The 20,311-nt window shown below is 48.8% G+C and overlaps 1 protein-coding gene across 14 annotated transcripts in view; it reads right to left on the bottom strand.

The window, feature by feature from the left end:
• ALDH18A1 (aldehyde dehydrogenase 18 family member A1) overlaps positions 1-20,311 on the bottom strand; it is a 131,638-nt gene that overhangs the window by 94,539 nt on the left and 16,788 nt on the right. For 11 of the 14 annotated variants that reach the window (XM_048858660.2, XM_048858654.2, XM_048858658.2 and 8 more), the window contains one exon: positions 18,058-18,180. In XM_048858660.2, the coding sequence (XP_048714617.1) occupies positions 18,058-18,151 (94 nt within the window). In that variant the 5' untranslated portion in view covers positions 18,152-18,180. Of the gene's footprint in view, positions 1-7,909; positions 8,039-18,057; positions 18,181-19,634; positions 19,658-20,311 lie in introns of those variants that run through there. The other 3 variants (XM_048858650.2, XM_048858651.2, XM_048858663.2) reach the window with 2 other exon arrangements.

Genomic DNA, 20,311 nt, shown 5'->3' with positions numbered 1-20,311 from the left:
ATTACCTCTCCCATTTCCTTAGAGGTGAGCGTGGAGGGTGAGGGAGAAGATAGGCATAATGTGGGATCTGGGATAGGTAGCTCATGACCCTTTACCAATGGGTCAAAACAGACATTTTGAAGGTGTCTCCAACTCAGAGGTTATTGTAGAAGAGGGCCCTTTCTTAGTAAATCTGAGCTTTATTCTGGAGGTGCGGGGGAGGGATGTCAACCTGTCTGGTGGGCTGACAGTAGACACGGCAAGACTGTTGAGTCATCTGGGAGTTACCGTATTTTCTTTTTGTCACAGGTGTATAGATGCCCAAAGATTATATTGTGTCACCCAGAAATCTTTGAGAAACTGATGAGACCCATCTGTGGCATCACAAACTTCGGCCCCTAAAAGGGAAGGTTCTTGACAGTATTTTGTACTTCTCAGGGAAGGCCAGGAGACTGCAGCCAGGAAGCTCAGTACATGACTACAGCAGTAGCCATGGAATGTGCAGCTGTGTTACTGGCATCAAGTGAGGCCTGGAGAGATGCCTTGGCAACTGTCTGGCCTTCTGTAGTGAGGGCCTAAAATTGTGTTACCACTCAAGAAAGAGATCTTGGAGTCATTATGGATAGTTCTCCGAAAACATCCAGTCAATGTGCAGCGGCAGTCAAAAAAGCAAACAGAATGTTGGGAATCATTAAAAAAGGGATAGATAATAAGACAGAAAATATCATATTGCTTCTATATAAATCCATGGTATGCCCACATCTTGAATACTGCGTGAAGATGTGGTCACCCCATCTCAAAAGAGATGCACTGGAATTGGAAAAGGTTCAGAAAAAGGCAACAAAAATGATTACGGGTGGTAAATGGCTGGCGTATGATAAGAGATTAGTAAGACTGGGACTTTTCATCTTGGAAAAAGAGATGACTGGGAGGGAATATGATAGGGGTTTATAAAGTCATGACTGGTGTGGAGAAAGTAAATAAGGAAGTGTTATTTACTCCTTCTCATAACACAAGAAGTAGGGGTCACTGAATAAAATTAATAGGCAACAGATTTAAAATAAACAAACGGAAGAATTCGCACAACACACAGTCAACCTGTTGAACTCCTTGCTAGAGGATGTTGTGAAGACCAAGACTATAACAGGGTTCCAAAAAGAACTAGATCAGTTCATGGAAGATAGGTCCAGTAATGGCTATTAACCAGGATGGGCAGTGATGGTGTCCCTAGCCTCTGTTTGCCAGAAGCTGGGAATAGGTGACAGGGGATGGATCACTTGATGGATTACCTGTTCTGTTCATTCCCTCTGGGGCACTTGGCACTAGCCACTGTTGGAAGATAGGATACTGGCCTAGATGGACCTTTGCTCTGACCCAGTATGGCTGTTCTTACGTTCTCTCTGATTCTGAGGCTTTCAACAGAAGATGAGAATTTTGAATCAACTTAAATCATTTTGCCATCAAGACTTGATAATTGACTACTCTGAACTGAAAGGAGGCCAAGAAATAGCTCTTATGCCCCAGAATGTCCACTCATTTTAGCTCCTTGTCAGTGATGTTGCCTGTTTTTTTCATTAACTGCCCTGAGTGAACGAGACCCCAGTGTAAATGTTTATTGGGTCTTTCCACCAATCCAAGGAGTGTTTGACTTAGACAAACTTCTCTTGATGTCTGCCAAACATGTCTGTTTGGTCTGTAAGCCATGCTGAAGTACGTCTGCAGACACCTTATGTGGAGTCTGGCATGAGGTACTACAAATAAACCAACCACCATGTGCCCCAGAAGTTGGAGGCAATGTCTGGCTGATGTTCGAGGGATGGCTTGAACTATCTCCCTACGTGTGCACAGGTTGTAAAATCTGTGCTGCGGAAGGAGTGTCCTTGCTTGCCGTGAGTGGACGTCAGCCCTTATAAATTCCAAAATGTTGTACTGAGTTAAGGTCAATTTTTGTACACTGATTTGCAGCCTCAGGTTCGTGCATATGTCTGGCCTGTAGGACTTCTTCGAAGGAGAGGGACTCGAGGAGACAGTCATCCAGGTATGGGTATCCATTGTAGGGAGAGTGGTCACTTTGGATGAGCTATTACCAGCAGGAGAGTGAGTTTGTGTGTGTATGGGAGTGGGGGGGTGAGAAAACCTGGATTTGTGCTGGAAATAGCCCAACTTGATGATCACTTTAGATAAGCTATTACCAGCAGGAGAGTGGGGTGGGAGGAGGTATTGTTTCATGGTCTCTGTGTATATAATGTCTTCTGCAGTTTCCACAGTATGCATCCGATGAAGTGAGCTGTAGCTCACGAAAGCTCATGCTCAAATAAATTGGTTAGTCTCTAAGGTGCCACAAGTACTCCTTTTCTTTTTGCGAATACAGACTAACACGGCTGTTACTCTGAATCCAGGTATGGGTAGATCATGATATCCCCCAGCATGTAAATGAGCTCCCACTACAGACTGGACCTGGGAGAATACCCTGAGAGCTGACAAAAGGCAGTACTCTGTACTGGTAATGGTCTTGACTCAGAGTAAACCTAAAGAATAGTCTGTGGGATGGTAGGATCGATACATGGAAATACGTGTCTTGGAGATTGGTTCTCGGCCCTCAATCTCTCTGTTCCAGAGATGGAATAATCATTGCTAATATGACCATCTTGAATTTTTGGGCCTTCACATATTTGTTCAGAGTCTTGAGGCTGAGTATGGGTCTCCAACCTTCCTTTTTCTTGGGGGATTAGGAAATATCAAGAGTAAAAACCTTTGCCACAGAGATGTAGAGGAATGAGTTCTATGGCTCCTAAGCAGAGAAGGTGATCTATCTCCTGTCACAACAGATTCTCATGAGAAGGGTCCCTGAAGAGGACAGGGGTGAAGTGGATCGAATACCCATTGGAGACAATTTCCAAGCCCCATCTGTTTGATGTTATATATTCACAGTTGTGGTGGAACAGGGCAAGGTGGCATCCAAAAGTATGCAAATGGTTGGGAAGTAGTAGCTGATATCGAAGGGGGTTGTCTCTCAGGGCCTTGACCGAGACATCAAATCTGATTATTTGAAGTGGCAGATTGCGATGCTGAAGACTGTGGCCCTGATGGTTTGCACCTCCGGAGTTTGGATTTCTTTCTCCGAGGATCATAGTAGCATTGTGGCAGGAACTGTGGTTTCATAGAATCATAGAATATCAGGGTTGGAAGGGACTTCAGGAGGTCATCTAGTCCAACCCCCTGCTCAAAGCAGGACCAATCCCCAACTAAATCATCCCAGCCAGGGCTTTGTCAAGCCTGACCTTAAAAACTTTTAAGGAAGGAGATTCCACCACCTCCCTAGGTAACGCATTCCAGTGTTTCACCACCCTCCTAGTGAAAAAGTTTTTCCTAATATCCAACCTAAACCTCCCCCACTGCAACTTGAGACCACTACTCCTTGTTCTGTCATCAGCTACCACTAAGAATAGTCTAGAACCATCCTCTTTGGAACCCCCTTTCAGCTAGTTGAAAGCAGCTATCAAATCCCCCCTTATTCTTCTCTTCCACAGACTAAACAATCTCAAGTTCCCTCAGCCTCTCCTCATAAGTCATGTGTTCCAATCCCCTAATCATTTTTGTTGCCCTCCGCTGGACTCTCTCCAATTTTTCCACATCCTTCTTGTAGTGTGGGGCCCAAAATTGGACTCAGTACTCCAGATGAGGCCTCACCAATGTCATATAGAGGGGAACGATCATGTCCCTCCATCTGCTGGCAATGCCCCTACATATACATCCCAAAATGCCATTGGCCTTCTTGGCAACAAGGGCACACTGTTGATTCATATCCAGCTTCTCGTCCACTGTAACCCCTAGGTCCTTTTCTGCAGAACTGCTGCCGAGCCATTCGGTCCCTAGTCTGTAGCGGTGCATGGGATTCTTCCGTCCTAAGAGAAGGACTCTGCACTTGTCCTTGTTGACCCTCATCAGATTTCTTTTGGCCCAATCCTCTAATTTGCCTAGTTCCCTCTGTATCCTATCCCTAACCCTCCAGCGTATCTACCTCTCCTCCCAGTTTAGTGTTATCTGCAAACTTGCTGAGGGTGCAATCCACACCATCCTCCAGATCATTAATGAAGATATTGAACAAAACCGGCCCCAGGACCGACCCTTGGGGCACTCCACTTGATACCGGCTGCCAACTAGACATGGAGCCATTGATCACTACCCGTTGAGCCCGACAATCTAGCTAACTTTCTGTCCACCTTATAGGTTTATGCGGTCTGTGAGAAGACCAAGGACTAAATTTTCTCTTTTATCCCCAGTGACCAAAAAGTGGCTTTGGAGTCTTTTAGTGTATGGAGTGATGCACTGGTCTTCTCAACAAACAACTTTGAGCCCTCGAAGAGAAGGTCCTCTACACAGTTGTTTGCACCTCCTTCAGGAAGCCCAAGAGATACAGCCAAAAAGCTCACCCCATCACAACCACTTTGAGATGGACTGGGCCACTACATCAGATGCATCAAGCGCTGTCTGGAGTGCTGTTTTGGCCACTAACTGCCCTTCATTGATAGTGGCTTGAAATTGCTCCCGTTGTGATTCTGGGAGATGGTCAATAAAAGTGTTAAATTTGGTATAGTTCATATTTTGCCGTCAGGGCCTGATAGTTTGCAATTCTGAACTGCAAAGTGGCAGATGAGTAGGCCTTCTGTCCAAATAGGTCAAGGCGCCTCCAATCCCTATCATAAGGGTTGGACTTGAAATGAGGTTGCCGGCCACAGGAATTCACTGCATCCACAACAATGGAATTGGGCAGAGGGTGGGAAAAAAGGAATTTCGTATCACTGGGAGGTACATAATATTTTTAATCGGCCATTCTGCATATCAGTGTGGCCAATGCTGCTGTTTGCCATACAAGTTTGATTGGATCCAAAAAACACCTCATTGGCGGGGGAGGGCTGTCCTGGAGGAGGAGGAGGATGTATGTAAAATGTCCAGAAGTTTATGGTGGGTGTCTTAGCTCCTCGAGAGGTATTTGCAAGGTATCTGCCACCACCTTTGTCAGATCTTAGAAGAGTTTGAAATTGCGTATCAGAGACAGTGGAAGTGGCATTATTGCCTTGTCTGGCGAACAGAAAGATATTAGTGTGTGGTGTAACCTTCTCTTCTAGTTGGCTCCTGCTCCTCCAGTATCTCCTCAGGAGGTTCTGAGGCTCTAGAGGCAATAGCTGAGGGGGAATGCCTCACAATCTCAGTGTGTAACACTAGATGCCCAGGAAGAACGGTGCTTATAGGCTGCCATAGATCCCAACATGGCCATTCAGATGGTGGAAGAGGCCTGTGTGGTTGAGCCCATGGTTGGTCATACCACAGAAGTTGAGGTCCATACCAAGGGTATGACTGTGGACATCCGGGTTAGTACTGGAGGAAACATAGTGAGAATAATGGGAGAAGACCTCCTCCTGGTCGCTGTCAGATTCTCCACTGGAAAACGGTGGAGCTGCATGACTCAGTGGCGATTCCTGGGCTTGACATGTGCCTGGTACTGGAGACCCAATACCAACTAAAGGAGACTCAGATACCATGAGGTCCTCAGATAATTTGAATTCCTGTGGTGCCATAGTAATCAGTACCATAAGGGGTTGTCTGTAATGAGTCAGAGGCACCGAGGGAGATGGTGACTTTGACTGCCCAAGCGGGCTGATGAGGGCTGCCTCACAGTTGTCAGTACCAAAGGGGTCCATACTAACGCTGTCTTCCAGGAGGCGGCGTGGTCTCCACTCCTGTCCCTGACTGGTGGTACCACTGCTTCGGTACCTGTGCCCATGGGATCCTTAGGCATACCAATAGTATCAACTGCACTGGATCCATGTGATCTGTGGATACCGTGCTTGGACACCTTCAATACCGAAGAGATAGAATGTGCTGGAATCATAGAATACCAGGGTTGGAAGGGACCTCAGGAGGTCATCTAGTCCAACCCCCTGCTCAAAAGCAGGACCAATCCCCAATTAAATCATCCCAGCCAGGGCTTTGTCAAGCCTGACCTTAACAACTTCTAAGGAAGGAGATTCTACCACCTCTCTAGGCAATGCATTCCAGTGTTTCACCACCCTCCTAGTGAAAAAGTTTTTCCTAATATCCAACCTAAACCTCCTCTGGCTGGTTTGAGGCTCACAGCTCTCTTTTTGGAAGTCTTACGTGGAAAGTCTGAGGATTTCTTCCTCTGCTCACTGGCCTTTGAGGTGAAAGGCTGTGGAGAAGACTCAATGCCTGGGAGACTCTGGGCACAAGTGAGACACAGGCCGAAGAGATCTCTCCATTAGGAGCAGCTTTAGTTTCAGTACCCTGTTTTTCCAGGATCTGGATTTCAGTTGCTGGCAGAAGTTACACCTCCCCAAGGCAACAGACACAGCGGGACTGCCTGTCTGTTACCAGAATGGACTCTTTGCAGAAATCCAGGTGAACGGGGCATGCTTCTTACTGGGGGCAATTCCCAGTATAGGTGAAAAAGGATAAAGGAAAAAACACCCTTTTTTATAATAAGGGAAGAGAAAAAACTAAAGGAAACTATAATACTAGGAGGAAAACCACTAACAACTAGTTAAGAACGAATTTCTAAAGTATCCGTGAACGGACTGTGAATCGCTCTGTCTCTAACCAGGGGAGGTTGAGAAGGAACTGAGGGTGGTTCACCTGTGCAGCTCTAATTAGCCTCAAGGCAGCCCATGGGGAGAGGAGAGCACATGTGCAAGCCAAATGGACATTGCTACCAAAGATCTCTGATCAGAAACGCAGGGACGCACTTACACTTGCAGTGGAAACCCTACGGTGGAACACCCATTAGGACACTACTCGAAGAAGTGACTTTACACACAGTCTAATTGCTCTCAGCTCTAATATATTGATATGTAGACTCTTTTCCCTTGGTGACCAATGAGCTCTGACTAACAAGTTATTGTTTAAATGAGCACCTCATCCAAGTGTCGATGCAGGGGAGGCAAGTATTACTGGTGTCAGAGGGAAATTAAAAAGCATACCCTTCTTTACATTGTGAGCATTTGTTCACGCATTAATAATGTTAACCCCTGCTGTGGGATTACTAATTTGTGATGCATGCTGTTTAAACCTGATTTGTAATTTATTGCTAACTAGTGTTGAAGATCCCTCATCTCCCACATCTGAAGACAAGCATATGGTGTCACTGCCATGGTAAATGTCAACAGACCCAGCCACCAAGGTTGGGGGGGAGGGGGGGAGAGAGAAATGGAGGTTTTACTTACTATAACTGGAAGTTTAGAGATACGTGGTCCCTATCTGAATTCCACACGTGGGGACACATGTGCCACGTACCCAAGTCCAGAAAGTCTAACAAGTAGCGTCCTCTGGCCCACACATATGCAGTAGGTCTCCTTGTGCGCCCAATCGAGGGTATAAGACAGTGTGGGCCAATGCCTCTCCAGTTCCTCCTCTTACCATGAATTCAACAGGATTCTGAAGCAGAAGGGATGGAGGGCAGGTATTTGAAAACAGATAGTTCTTTGAGGTGCGTGGTCCCTATCAGATACAGTAAGTAAGCTCCATTTCTTCTTTGAGTGCTGGTCCCGGTGTATATTCCACACATGGATGATTGGAGGGGTGGGGGTGAAAGGAAGCTGGTAACAAAGATGCTTGCACTACTGCAGATTCCACCACTGCATCTGTAGCAGAGACCTGAATTAACCTGTAGCGTGTAGCAAATGTGTGGATGGGGCTCCTGGTGGCTGCCCTGCAAAGGTGTTGTATTGGAACCTCCAGCAGGGACGATGTAGAGGTGGTCTGGGTACTCGTGGAGTGAGCTGTGACACCTCTGGCAGGGGGTGGGGGAGAGGAGGTGTGTGCTAATCTGTAGCACTCTGTGATGCATCCCAAAACCCACACAGAGATCCTTTGAGAGGAAATAGCTTGACCACGTGATAAAACTGTTACTAACCTTTCATAACTGTTGTTCTTCAAGATGGGTCATTCATGTCCATTCCATGTTAGGTGTGTGTGCTCACCACATCACTGGTGCCGAAGTTTTTCCTCAGTGGTATCCATAGGGGACCAGCTCTGGTACTCTCTGGAGTGGCAAGCATACACACCCGTATAAGGGGCGGTGCCGCCCCCCCGCCCTCAGTTCCTTCTTGCCGGAACTCCGACAGTGGGGAAAGAGGGTGGGTCATGGAATGGACATGAGCAACACATCTCAAAGAACAACAGTTACAAAAGGTAAGTAACCGTTTTTCCTTCTTTGAGTGATTGCTCATGCCCATTCCACGTTAGATGACTCCCAAACAGTACCATCGGAGGCGGGTAGGAGTTCATGGACATGTCGATTGCAACACAGCTCTGCCAAATCCAGCATCATAGAATATCAGGGTTGGAAGGGATCTCAGGAGGTCATCTAGTCCAACCCCCTGCTCAAAGCAGGACCAATCCCCAATTTTTGCCCCAGATCCCTAAATGGCCCCCTCAAGGATTCTCACAGAGCCTTCACTATCTGTGGAGGCTCCGCCCAAGCTAACTTGTAGCAGGTGGTGATCCAGGGTCCTCTCAAAAGGATTTCAAACTGGAAGGCCCTTCATTCTGTTGGCAGTCGCAATAGAGTTCAGTCAATATAAGGAAGGGCTTGGTGCGCTCCAAGTAGAAAGCTAGGGTGCACCTAACATCTAGAGTATGCAGAAGTCTCTACTCATTGGTCTTGTGAGGTTTCGGATAGAACATTGGAAGGAAGATATCCTGGTTGACATGGAAGTGTTACACCACCTTTGGCAGGAAGGCAGGATGGGGCCACAGCTGCTCCTTGTCCTTGTAAAACACCATATACGGGGGCTCCAAAAGTTAGGGCTCTAATCCCGGAGACTTGCCTTGCCGACGTAATGGCTAGAAGGAATATGACCTTGTATGACAGATGTGAGAAAGAGCACGAGGCCAGAGGCTCAAAAGAGGGACTCGTAAACCTGTGAAGGACCAGATTAAGGTCCCATTGGGGAACAGGATCCTGGACCGGGGAGCGAGGGAAATGGTGGGGGGACATCTTCTTGAGGCCCTTGAGGAACCTTATTTTATGGGAGAATACCAACCTTCCTTCAATGTGTGGGTGAAACGCAAAATGGCCGCCAAGTGCACCCTCATCAATGAGATAGCCACGCCCTGATGCTTTAGGTGCAGGAGGTAGTCCATAATGGCTTCTAAAGAAGCACCAATGGGGGAGATATTTCACTCCAAGGTCCAGTAAGAGAAGGGGGAAAGCATGCTGGTGGATAGCATGCTAGATGCAGAAGTCCCATAGGTGAAGGGCTTCCTGACACAGGGCCGACGACCGGGCTCCCCCTTGTCCTAAATTCCTTCTAAGCTGCGTGGCAGTGCAGCAGCCTATTAAGCACCTCAGGGCTGGAGCAGGAAGAGATGCCTCGCCCCCAGCCCCAGACCTGGCATAGCCAGGGGAGAGGCGCCCCTCCCATGGCCCCAACCCAGCCTCTCCCACCCAGGTGAGATGCTGCTACGGTGAGAGAGAGCAAGAGAGAGCTGGGGGAGTCCCCGCTAGTCCCAGCACAGCCTGCACCCCAAGCCCCTCATCCTCAGCCCCAGCCCAGACCCCTCACCCCCAGGTGAAACCCTCACCCCCACCCACCCCAACCCTGTGCCCCAGCCCTGCACCCACACCCTGAGCCCTCACCCCAACCCTGTGCCCCAGCCCTGAGCCCCCTCCCACACTCCAACCCCTCGGCCCCACCCCCACCATTTGAATTTTGTTATGTGCACCAATATGAAGGTTGCTCTGTCTCCAACCAGGGGAGGTTGAGAAGGAACTGAGGGTGGTTCACCTGTGCAGCTCTAATTAGCCTCAAGGCAGCCCGTGGGGAGAGGAGAGTGCATGTGCAAGCCAAATGGACATTGCTACCAAAGATCTCTGATCAGAAACGCAGGGTGCACATAACAAAATTCATTCCACACATGCGTGGGGAAAAAATTAGAGGGAACACTGTGAACTTGTCTGTTGACATAGAACATGGGGACCGTGTTGTCCGTCAGAACCTGCACCACCCTACCAGACAGATGGGGCAGGAACACCTTGCATACTAGGCAAATGGCCGTGAACTCTCTTACGTTTATGTGAAGACAGAGCTCCTCCTGTGACCATAGCCCTGGAGCCTTGAGGGTATCAAGGTGTACTCCCCAGCCGAGAGGAGCCAAGCTGTGGTGAGCGGGTATGCGGTGACCTGGGCAATCAGATCTCACACGGCCGTGAACTTGGTTTGATATAGGAATGCTCTGGCTCGAGTAGAGTCAAGGACTGCTCTGATTAACTCTATCCTCTGAATGAGGACCAATATTGATTTTTGTTCATTTATCAACAGGCCCAGGTCATGACAGGAGGCTTGCAGCACCTTGATATTGTGCCATACCTGCCTCTCAGAACCACCCTTGATTAGCCAGTCATCCAGGTAGGGATAGATCTGGACCCCTCGATGCCTGAGGTAGGCTGCAACCACCACCATGCACATTGTAAACATCTTCGGTGCTGTTGCCAGGTCAAACGGGAGCGCTGCAAATTGGTAATGCATTTTCCTGACCACAAACAGCAGAAATCTCTTATGTCCAGGGAATATTGATATGTGGAAGTACATGTCCTTTAAGTCGAGGGTGGCATGCCAGTCTCCAGGGAGGGGATAGTGGAGACCAGGGAGACCATGCGGAACTTCAACTTCTTGAAATATCTGTTGAGGTCTCGCAGGTCCAGGATGGGGCGTAGGCCCCCTTTGGCCCTTGGAATGAGAAAGTACCGGGAGTAAAAACCTTTCCCTCTTCACTTCACGGGAACTTCCTCCATGGCTCCCAGGCACAGAAGGGCTTGCACCTCCTGGGCAAGTAGTTGCTCACAAGACGGAACCCTCATGAGGGACGGGGAAGGGGGATGGGAAGGTGGGATAGAACAGAACGGGAGGGTATAACCCACTACCACCGTATTGGGGACCTAACGGTGGGTGGTTATGGTGGTCCAACAGTGGGAAAATAAGGGACAAGACATATCCTGGTCCTGATTGTAGACTGGGAGATTGCCCTCGAGCATCCCTTCAAAATAACTGCGTGTTTTTAGGAGGGGCACCAGTCGCGCCCAAATGTGCTCCTGCTGCTGCCATCTGACCTCAGTGGCGTCGATAGCCCTTGTGTCTCTTGGTTCTACTCTGGTCTGGCTCAGGAAGCGGCGGGCTGCAGGGACACACTGACCGCTGTTTCCCGCAGCTCCCATTGGCCAGGAATGTCAAACCGCGGCCACTGGGAGCTGTGGGGGGCCGTGCCTGCGGACAATCAACATCAGCAACATGTCTTGCGGCCCGCAATCAGCTTACCCTGATGGGCCACATGCAGTCTGCGAGCCGCAGATTGCCCACCACTGCTCTAGAGTCTTTCAGGACATGTAACTTGCTGTCCATCTGTTCAGCAAACAGGGCTAAGCCCTCAAAGATAGACTGCTGGACTTCCGCCAAGAAGCCAGATGATTGCAGCCATGATGCCCATATCATTGAGACCACCGACGTCATGACTCTGGCTGTTGAATCCACCGCCTCTGAGGCGGCCTGGAGGGAGGCCCTCACAATCGCTCTGCCCTCTCCAGCACTGTATTGAATTCCTGCTTCATGTCCTGCGGGAGCGAGTCAGCATATTTTGCTGTGTATTGCCACAAATTAAAATGGTATCTGCTGAGCAAGGCTTGGTGATTAGCTATCTGCAGCTGTAGACTTGCTGTGAAATAAACTTTCCCGACGTACAGATTGAGCCACTTGGCATCTTTATTCTTAGGGGTCGAGTTGAAGTGATCGTGTCTGTCGTGTTTGTTGGCAGCTGTGAACACTAGTGCCCCAGGAGAGGGGTGTGTATACAAGTACTTGAACCCCTTTGGAGGAAAGTAGTACTAACGCTCTGCCCTTTTGGACACAGGTGACAAGGATGACGGGGTCTGCCACAGGGCCTCTACAATTTTGACAATCCCATCGTGGACTGGCACAGCCACCTTTGCTGGTGGTGCTACGACCAGCACGTCAAATAGGGAGTCCGCTGGTTTGGACATCTCCTCTGCTTTTAGCCCCAGGTTTGCCACGACCCATGTAAGCAGCTCCTGGTGGGCTTTTACGTCATCCTGGGGCACCGTTTGCGATGGGTCTGCAACTGCCTCATCCTGAGGAGGAGGCCAGCCCCGAGGGAGGGACAGGCTGTGCGTCCTGTGTCTGAGGCATCACCTGCCCTGAAGGGTGTTGGTCCTGGGCCCCTTGACTCGACCTGATCTGCGAGCCTGGGGGGGAGCCACTATTGCTGGAGGTCCTTCCGATGCCCCCGAGACTGAGTGAAGAGTCTGAGGTCCTCCAGCTTGTGGACAAGGCCACGGATTATACCCTGCCAGGGCCCTGGCCATTGACCTTGTGGCCACACACCTGTAGGCTGGCCTGCTGGCTGCACCGGTGTTGGTAGGTCCATGCAACTTTTCACTCTCTGAGCTTGAGGAGGAATACTTTTCTTCTGATAATCATGTTGGCGCCACCATAGGGTAGGCCTCCCTCCTGTATCCAGTGGCCTCTCGCTTGCCATTTGGGGAGGGGTACCAGGAGCCCGCCGAACCATGCTGTGCTTCCGGCAATGGTTGGTGATATGTAGCGGCCCGGTAACAGTCTGAGGAGTGATGCCACCTGTGGCAGGCACGGTGCACAGTCTCTGGTGATTGGGAGAGCAGGGACCGTCCATAACACCACGGCAACTGGCATCAGGGCTTGTGAAAGCGCCGAGGGGCCTCTGGTGACTGTCTCCAGGGCTCTATGATACATACCTGCGGCCTGGTACCACAGGTTTGGCAACTGTGTGTTGTGACCCCGGCGATCGGTACCCGAAGTTTGGCGATCAATGCCCATAACTCGTCTGGTCTCGGATCTGTAGTCTGGGATGCAGTTCTGGAGATTGTTGGCACAGTCCCGGGGACCTTCAGGATGACTTGTGAAGGGGTGCCATTGATGGCTTTCCCCTTGAAGCGGGTGGGAGGGCAGGGTTCCTGGATCTCTCATCCCATGGAGTTGGCAGTACCACAAGAGAGAATCTCTCTTATTGCCTGCAAGGCTTCTGGGGTGGATGGCACTGTAAGGTACCACATGCCTGCAGCACCTTCAGGAATGGGGGCTAGCTCATGGAGCAGGTTGGGCCCTGTTGGCGAGGTTGCCACCTGGCTGGGCTCTTTGTCCTGTCCTTGATCTTACAGGTGCCTGGGGAGCTCCCCCTTTCCGCGTGCTTCCTATGTCTTTTGGCTGGTACCGGCGATGCAGAGCGATGCCAAGATGAACTCGGTGCTGGTGCTTCTTGCCAATGCCGACGTATTCAGTAACCGAGTCTGAATGTGCCAGCTCTGAGGCCAGTGCCAGCGCGGACTCCATGAGGAGCGCACAAGGTCTGAAGTCTCTCTCCCTCTTGGTCCAGGGCTTGAATCCTGTACAAATGTAGCACTTTTCGCGGATATGAGACTCACCCAGACACTTCAACAGCTTAGGTGCTTATTGGCATGGGCTTCTTACAGCAAACGCATGGATTAAAGCCCGGGGAACATGGCATGCCCCCTCCCTGGGCTAAGTCCCTCAGGGGACTATTTGCTAAGACCTATTAAGAACTGAAAACTTACTACTAACAACTATTTACACAAAAGTTCAAAGAAACACTGCAGAGCAACCAGAGCTGGCGGTAAGTAGTAACTGGGGTGGGGGGGGGGGGGCCAGCAGCACCCGTCAGGGTTCCTTCCCCACTCTCAATTCTAGGGTACAGATGTGGGGACCTGCATGCAAGACCCCCTAAGCTTATTCTTACCAGCTTAGGTTAAAAACTTCCCCAAGATACAAACTTTGCCTTGTCCTTGAACAGTATGCTGCCACCACCACCAAGCATTTTAAATAAAGAACAAGGAAAGAGACCACTTGGAGACGTCTTCCCCCAAAATATCCCCCCCCAGCCCTACACACACTCTTTCCTGGGGAGGCTTGAGAATAATATCCTAACCAATTGGTTCCAAAATCATCAAAGACCCAAACCCCTGGATCTTGGAACAATGGAAAAATCAGTCAGGTTCTTAAAAGAAGGATTTTGTTTAGAAAAAAAAAAAAAAGAAAGGTAAAAATCATCTCTGTAAAATCAGGATGGAAAATACTTTACAGGGTATTCAGATTCAAAACACAGAGGATCCCCCTCTGGGCAAAACCTTAAAGTTACAGAAAACAGGAATAAACCTCCCTCTTAACACAGGGGAAATTCACATAAAACAAAAGATAAACTAATCCGCCTTGCCTGGCTTACCTACACTAGTTGCAATATTGGAGACTTGGATTAGGATGGGTTGGAGAAGATGGATTTCTGTCTGGCCTCTCTCAGTCCCAAGAGAGAACAACCACGTAAACAAAGAGCACAAAACAAAAGCCTTCCCCTCCACCCCAAGATTTGAAAGTATCTTGTCCCCTTATTGGTCCTTTGGGTCAAGTGCCAGCCAGATTAGCTGAGCTTCTTAACCCTTTACAGGTAACAGAATGTTGCCTCTGGCCAGGAGGGATTTTATAGCACTGTATACAGAAAGGTGGGTACCCTTCCCTTTATATTTATGACAGCCCCTTATACCGGCACATATGCATGCCACTCTAGAGGACACCAGAGCCGGTCCCCTACAGATACCACTGAGGAAAAGCTTCCGGCACCGGTGCATGTGGCGACCATATACATCTAACATCGAATGGACATGAGCAATCACTCAAAGAACTTTCTGCTATGGCAATAAAAAGTCTTGATAACATCCTGATTGGTTTGGTAGTTTACAGGTCGAACACCAGGGCATGCTGGACATCAAAGGAGCTAAGTCTCTTATCTTTGGCAGAAGTGTGGAGTTTGGGGGGGGGGGGGGGGGGGGGGGCGGAAAAGACAGGTAAGTAGATACTTTGGTTGTGGAAGAGAGGATGCAGGATTCCCACTCAGGCCATGCAGTGGTAAGAAGGAACTGGAGAGGTATCAGCCCTCACTGTCTCTTATGCCCAGGAGTGAAAGTAAATTAGAGGATTTACCGGTACGCCCGAGTCCTGAGCAGGGGGCGTGGCCTCAACCAGAAGAGGCGTGGCCTTAAATCCCCAGGCCCTTTAAATCTTGATTTAAAGGGCCAGAGCTCCAGCTGCGGTAGTGGCGTCTGGGAGCCCAGGACCCTTTAAATCACCCCCGAGCTACCAGCTGCAGAGGCGGCTGGGAGCCCTGGGTCTCGGGGTTGATTTAAAGGGCCCAGGGCTCCAGCTGCTGCTACCACAGCGGAGCCCCGGGCCCTTTAAATCACTCAGGAGCCCTGGGGGCTCCTGGCTGCCACTGCTACCCCGGGGCTCTGACAGAGCTTTAAAGGGCCTGCAGCTCAGCTGTGGTAGCAGCTGCCAGAGCCCCAAGCCCTTTAAATCCCCACCTGAGCCCTGCTGCCCTAGCTCTGGGGTAGCGGTGGCCAGGCTCCATTGGGGATTTAAAGGGCCCCGGGGCTCCAGCAGCTGCTACCGCCCCGGCCCTTTAAATGCTCACCAGAGCCCCACTGCCGCTACCCCAAAGCTCGGGCAGTGGGGCTCAGGCAGGGATTTAAAGGGCCCCGGAGCGCCAGCTGCCGCTACTGCTCCGGGGCCCTTTAAATCCGCGCCAGAGCCCCGCCGCCGCTACCCCAGGGCTTCAGCAGTAGGGCTCAGGCCGGGATTTAAAGGGCCCCGGGCAGGGGTAGCAGCGGCTGGAGCTCCAGGGCCCTTTAAATCCCCGCCGCAGCCCCGCCACCGCTACCCCAGGGCTTTAAATTGCCCTCTCGGAAAGCCGATCCTGGTACGGCGCACCGGCTCTTACTGGTACGCCATACTGGGGCATATCGGCTTACTTTCACCTCTGCTTATGCCCTCAGTCGGAAGCACAAGAAAATCCATTGCACACGTGCAGGCCAACAAACGCTGTTAGCATTTCCAGACTTGGGTGCATGGCTCACATGTGTACCCACGTGTGGAATACACATAGGGACCAGCATTCAAAGAACTGGTTGTTATGGGAATTAGGGAAGGAGCTATATAGCCATTTTTACTTCTAAATCTCTCCTCTGTTTAAGAAAAAGAAATCTAACACATATATGACAGATACTATTGTATATCATCTTGAGGTGGTGGCAGCAAGTAAGCAGCATTCACAGAAAACATCAGTATTTCTTGACTGAAATTGTGGTTTGTCAGAATGGAAAGGATGATACCTCAGGCATTTGCTTGAATAATTATTATTGTACTGAGGAAGGAAGCTGCAGTAAGGACCCAGACCGCTGTCTACAGTTCACTCCAACAGGAGTAGGTCTTGAACGAGAGGGAAAGGCAGCCCATAAACTCCAATGTGGCGCAGAAAGAAGGCATGAAGATAAGGGTATAAGAGATGCTGAGACACATACCCAGCCCTCTGTGGAGATAGAGGTGGTTAGGGACTATTTAGAAAAGCTCGACGTGCACAAGTCCATGGGGCCGGACGAGTTGCATCCGAGAGTGCTGAAGGAATTGGCGGCTGTGATTGCAGAGCCATTGGCCATTATCTTTGAAAACTCGTGGCGAACCGGGGAAGTCCTGGATGACTGGAAAAAGGCAAATGTAGTGCCAATCTTTAAAAAAGGGAAGGAGGAGGATCCTGGGAACTACAGGCCAGTCAGCCTCACCTCAGTCCCTGGAAAAATCATGGAGCAGGTCCTCAAAGAATCAATCCTGAAGCACTTGCATGAGAGGAAAGTGATCAGGAACAGCCAGCATGGATTCACCAAGGGAAGGTCATGCCTGACTAATCTAATCGCCTTTTATGATGAGATTACTGGTTCTGTGGATGAAGGGAAAGCAGTGGATGTATTGTTTCTTGACTTTAGCAAAGCTTTTGACACAGTCTCCCACAGTATTCTTGTCAGCAAGTTAAGGAAGTATGGGCTGGATGAATGCACTATAAGGTGGGTAGAAAGCTGGCTAGATTGTCGGGCTCAACGGGTAGTGATCAATGGCTCCATGTCTAGTTGGCAGCCGGTATCAAGTGGAATGCCCCAAGGGTCGGTCCTGGGGCCGGTTTTGTTCAATATCTTCATAAATGATCTGGAGGATGGTGTGCATTGCACTCTCAGCAAATTTGCGGATGATACTAAACTGGGAGGAGTGGTAGATACGCTGGAGGGGAGGGATAGGATACAGAAGGACCTAGACAAATTGGAGGATTGGGCCAAAAGAAATCTGATAAGGTTCAATAAGGATAAGTGCAGGGTCCTGCACTTAGGACGGAAGAACCCAATGCACAGCTACAGACTAGGGACCGAATGGCTAGGCAGCAGTTCTGCGGAAAAGGACCTAGGGGTGACAGTGGACGAGAAGCTGGATATGAGTCAGCAGTGTGCCCTTGTTGCCAAGAAGGCCAATGGCATTTTGGGATGTATAAGTAGGGGCATAGCAAGCTGATCGAGGGACGTGATCGTTCCCCTCTATTCGACATTGGTGAGGCCTCATCTGGAGTACTGTGTCCAGTTTTGGGCCCCACACTACAAGAAGAATGTGGATAAATTGGAGAGAGTCCAGCGAAGGGCAACAAAAACGATTAGGGGTCTGGAACACATGACTTATGAGGAGAGGCTGAGGGAGCTGGGATTGTTTAGTCTGCAGAAGAGAAGAATGAGGGGGGATTTGATAGCTGCTTTCAACTACCTGAAAGGGGGTTCCAAAGAGGATGGCTCTAGACTGTTCTCAATGGTAGCAGATGACAGAACGAGGAGTAATGGTCTCAAGTTGCAGTGGGGGAGGTTTAGATTGGATATTAGGAAAAACTTTTTCACTAAGAGGGTGGTGAAACACTGGAATGCGTTACCTAGGGAGGTGGTAGAATCTCCTTCCTTAGAGGTTTTTAAGGTCAGGCTTGACAAAGCCCTGGCTGGGATGATTTAACTGGGAATTGGTCCTGCTTCGAGAGGGGGGTTGGACTAGATGACCTTCAGGGGTCCCTTCCAACCCTGATATTCTATGATTCTATACCCTGACCAGTGTTATTACAAACAAGTCCTTTCTCTTGGATACTTACAAGGCTGGGAAACAGCTGTGATGTACTGTGGTGAGAAGAGGAGGTATCGTCCAGGGGAGCAGAAGGAGGGGCTCAGAGCAGTTCGACACAACATTGTGAGATGTTTGGGAGGATCAAGGATATCTGCAAGTTAAGGAAAAAAGTCTCATCAATCTCAGTGAACTTGCCTCCCTATTCCCACTACTAAAGTACACACCAATCCTGCACACCAAGATACCCAGCAGTACACACCCTTCTCAAAATCCTCTGTGGCATTAGGCATGTACCAGACTTCACTTCCTCCAAGAGCACTCAATTGCCAGCTGCACTCACAGCAGGCCTTCTGTGGCACGCACAGACCACCATGCATCCTGCTACGCAAAATTTCACTCCATACATGTTTTGTGATCGTACCGGCATCTATAGTTATATTTAAAGCATTTATCTTGCCACATGTCTTGTAAAGGTGGCAAGATGCCTATCAGTGAGGAAGCAACAGCTGCCTAAATCTCAACAGAATGATATTACTCCAGACTTTCTTCTGTGCCCACCTCCTGCTGGACCACCGCACTGCCAGATGCAGAGCCCCAATATGCAGAGTTTAAACAGTGTGTGAGCCATGTGTCTTATATTTAAATTACATACACACAGATTGCAAAATCAAATACTCAAAAGTTAGGAAATGCCAGAACTAAGTTTGCTTGTGCAACCTTAATGCATACATACAGAGGGCTGAATTACGATATAGTTTTCACTTACATGATTACATGCTGTTTTTTCTCATGGGCCCCTATCTCGTTCAGTGGGCAGAACAGACTACGCTCACTTAATGACCAGCTCTTCAATAGTTTTCTCTTTGTTGTTCAGTGTGTGGTCATATGCCTTATTCACTGCACACTACTTGAACCCAAGACCGAATTATTAATTTCCTAATGGACTTTTCTGTAATGCTGATCATTATAGTATCTGAGTAGTTCACAAACACTCTGTGATGTGAAAGGGTATTATCCCCATTTTACAGGTGGGAAACGGACACACAAAACAATTAAAGGTCAAAAGAGTCCACTAATTTTGGATGCCCAATTTGAGATGCCTAGAACCTAATTTTTCCAGAGTACTTAGCATTATATGGCTCTTTATATGTTCAAATCGTAGCTTCCATCAACTTCAGTTACAGCTGTGAATGCTCAGCTCTTCTGTGGATCAGACCCCAGGAACTCAAGTCAGGCATCCAGAAAATGAGAATACAATTAGTGATCACTTGTGAAAAGTTTGGTTTAAGAGACTTCCCCACATCACACAGAAACTGTGGCAGAGGTGAAGCAGTATGGAAAGAAGGAGGGAGAATACAAATTCAAAAGGAACAGAGGAAGCCAAGAGCAGGGGGTAGGAGGAGGAAAGACATTTGAAGGGAAAAGAATAGTCAAAAGAACTTAAATCTATATCAAGGCAAACACAAGAGACTCAGGTATCTGGGCCAGGATCACAAAAAGTTCTGTCCATCAAAGATAAAAGCTCATCTGTGAAGGGGACAGATTTTTAGGGGCTAGTTGAAGGCTGCAGAATGGACATGATTTAAGAACCAACTCAAACCTCACCATTTTCCATACCAAGTGCAAAGCACATTTCTTCATCTTCCCTTCAGTAACAAATATGGTACAGCAAGCCAATTTTTTTTAAACTTCATTTATTTTTCCCCTTGAGGAGAAAGAGGAAGGAAGGAGAAAACATGTCACATATGCTAGATACGTTGCTTAATACACTTCTGGAAGACATTAATATTAAAGTTCATGAGGGTGATATAAGAACCTGCATAGACTAGATTAATTGGACTAGTAGCTACAAACTAAACTATAAAGAAATTTTCCACTAAATATTGGAAACCCCCATTTAAAAGAAGGCATGGTGGGGCAGGGGAGGGGGGGAGGAGAGAGGAGAGAAGTCACCCTTGTATTATTATTTTTCCAGATAGAATATGTTACCCAGTGTTGAGAGATCATATCTATCCATGGTTCTTTTATGGCCCACATCACCAGAGTATGTGAGCATCTCAATCTTTCAACACATTTATCCTCTCAATACCCCTAAGGTAGGGAAGTACTATTATCCCCCATTTTACAGATAGGAACAAAAGGACTAAAAGTGACTTCCCTAACATCACACATGGAGCCTGTGGTGGAACAAGGAAATGAACCCAGGTCTCCCAATTCCTAAGCTACCACCTTTACCACTAGACCATCTATACCACAGACAATGGGACAATGAAGCAGAGTCA

This window comes from Caretta caretta, chromosome 7 (genome assembly GCF_965140235.1).
Source record: "Caretta caretta isolate rCarCar2 chromosome 7, rCarCar1.hap1, whole genome shotgun sequence".
Lineage (NCBI taxonomy): Eukaryota > Metazoa > Chordata > Testudines > Cheloniidae > Caretta > Caretta caretta.
Note: the sequence above shows the minus strand (reverse complement) of the source record. Positions and strands in the feature narration are given on the sequence as shown.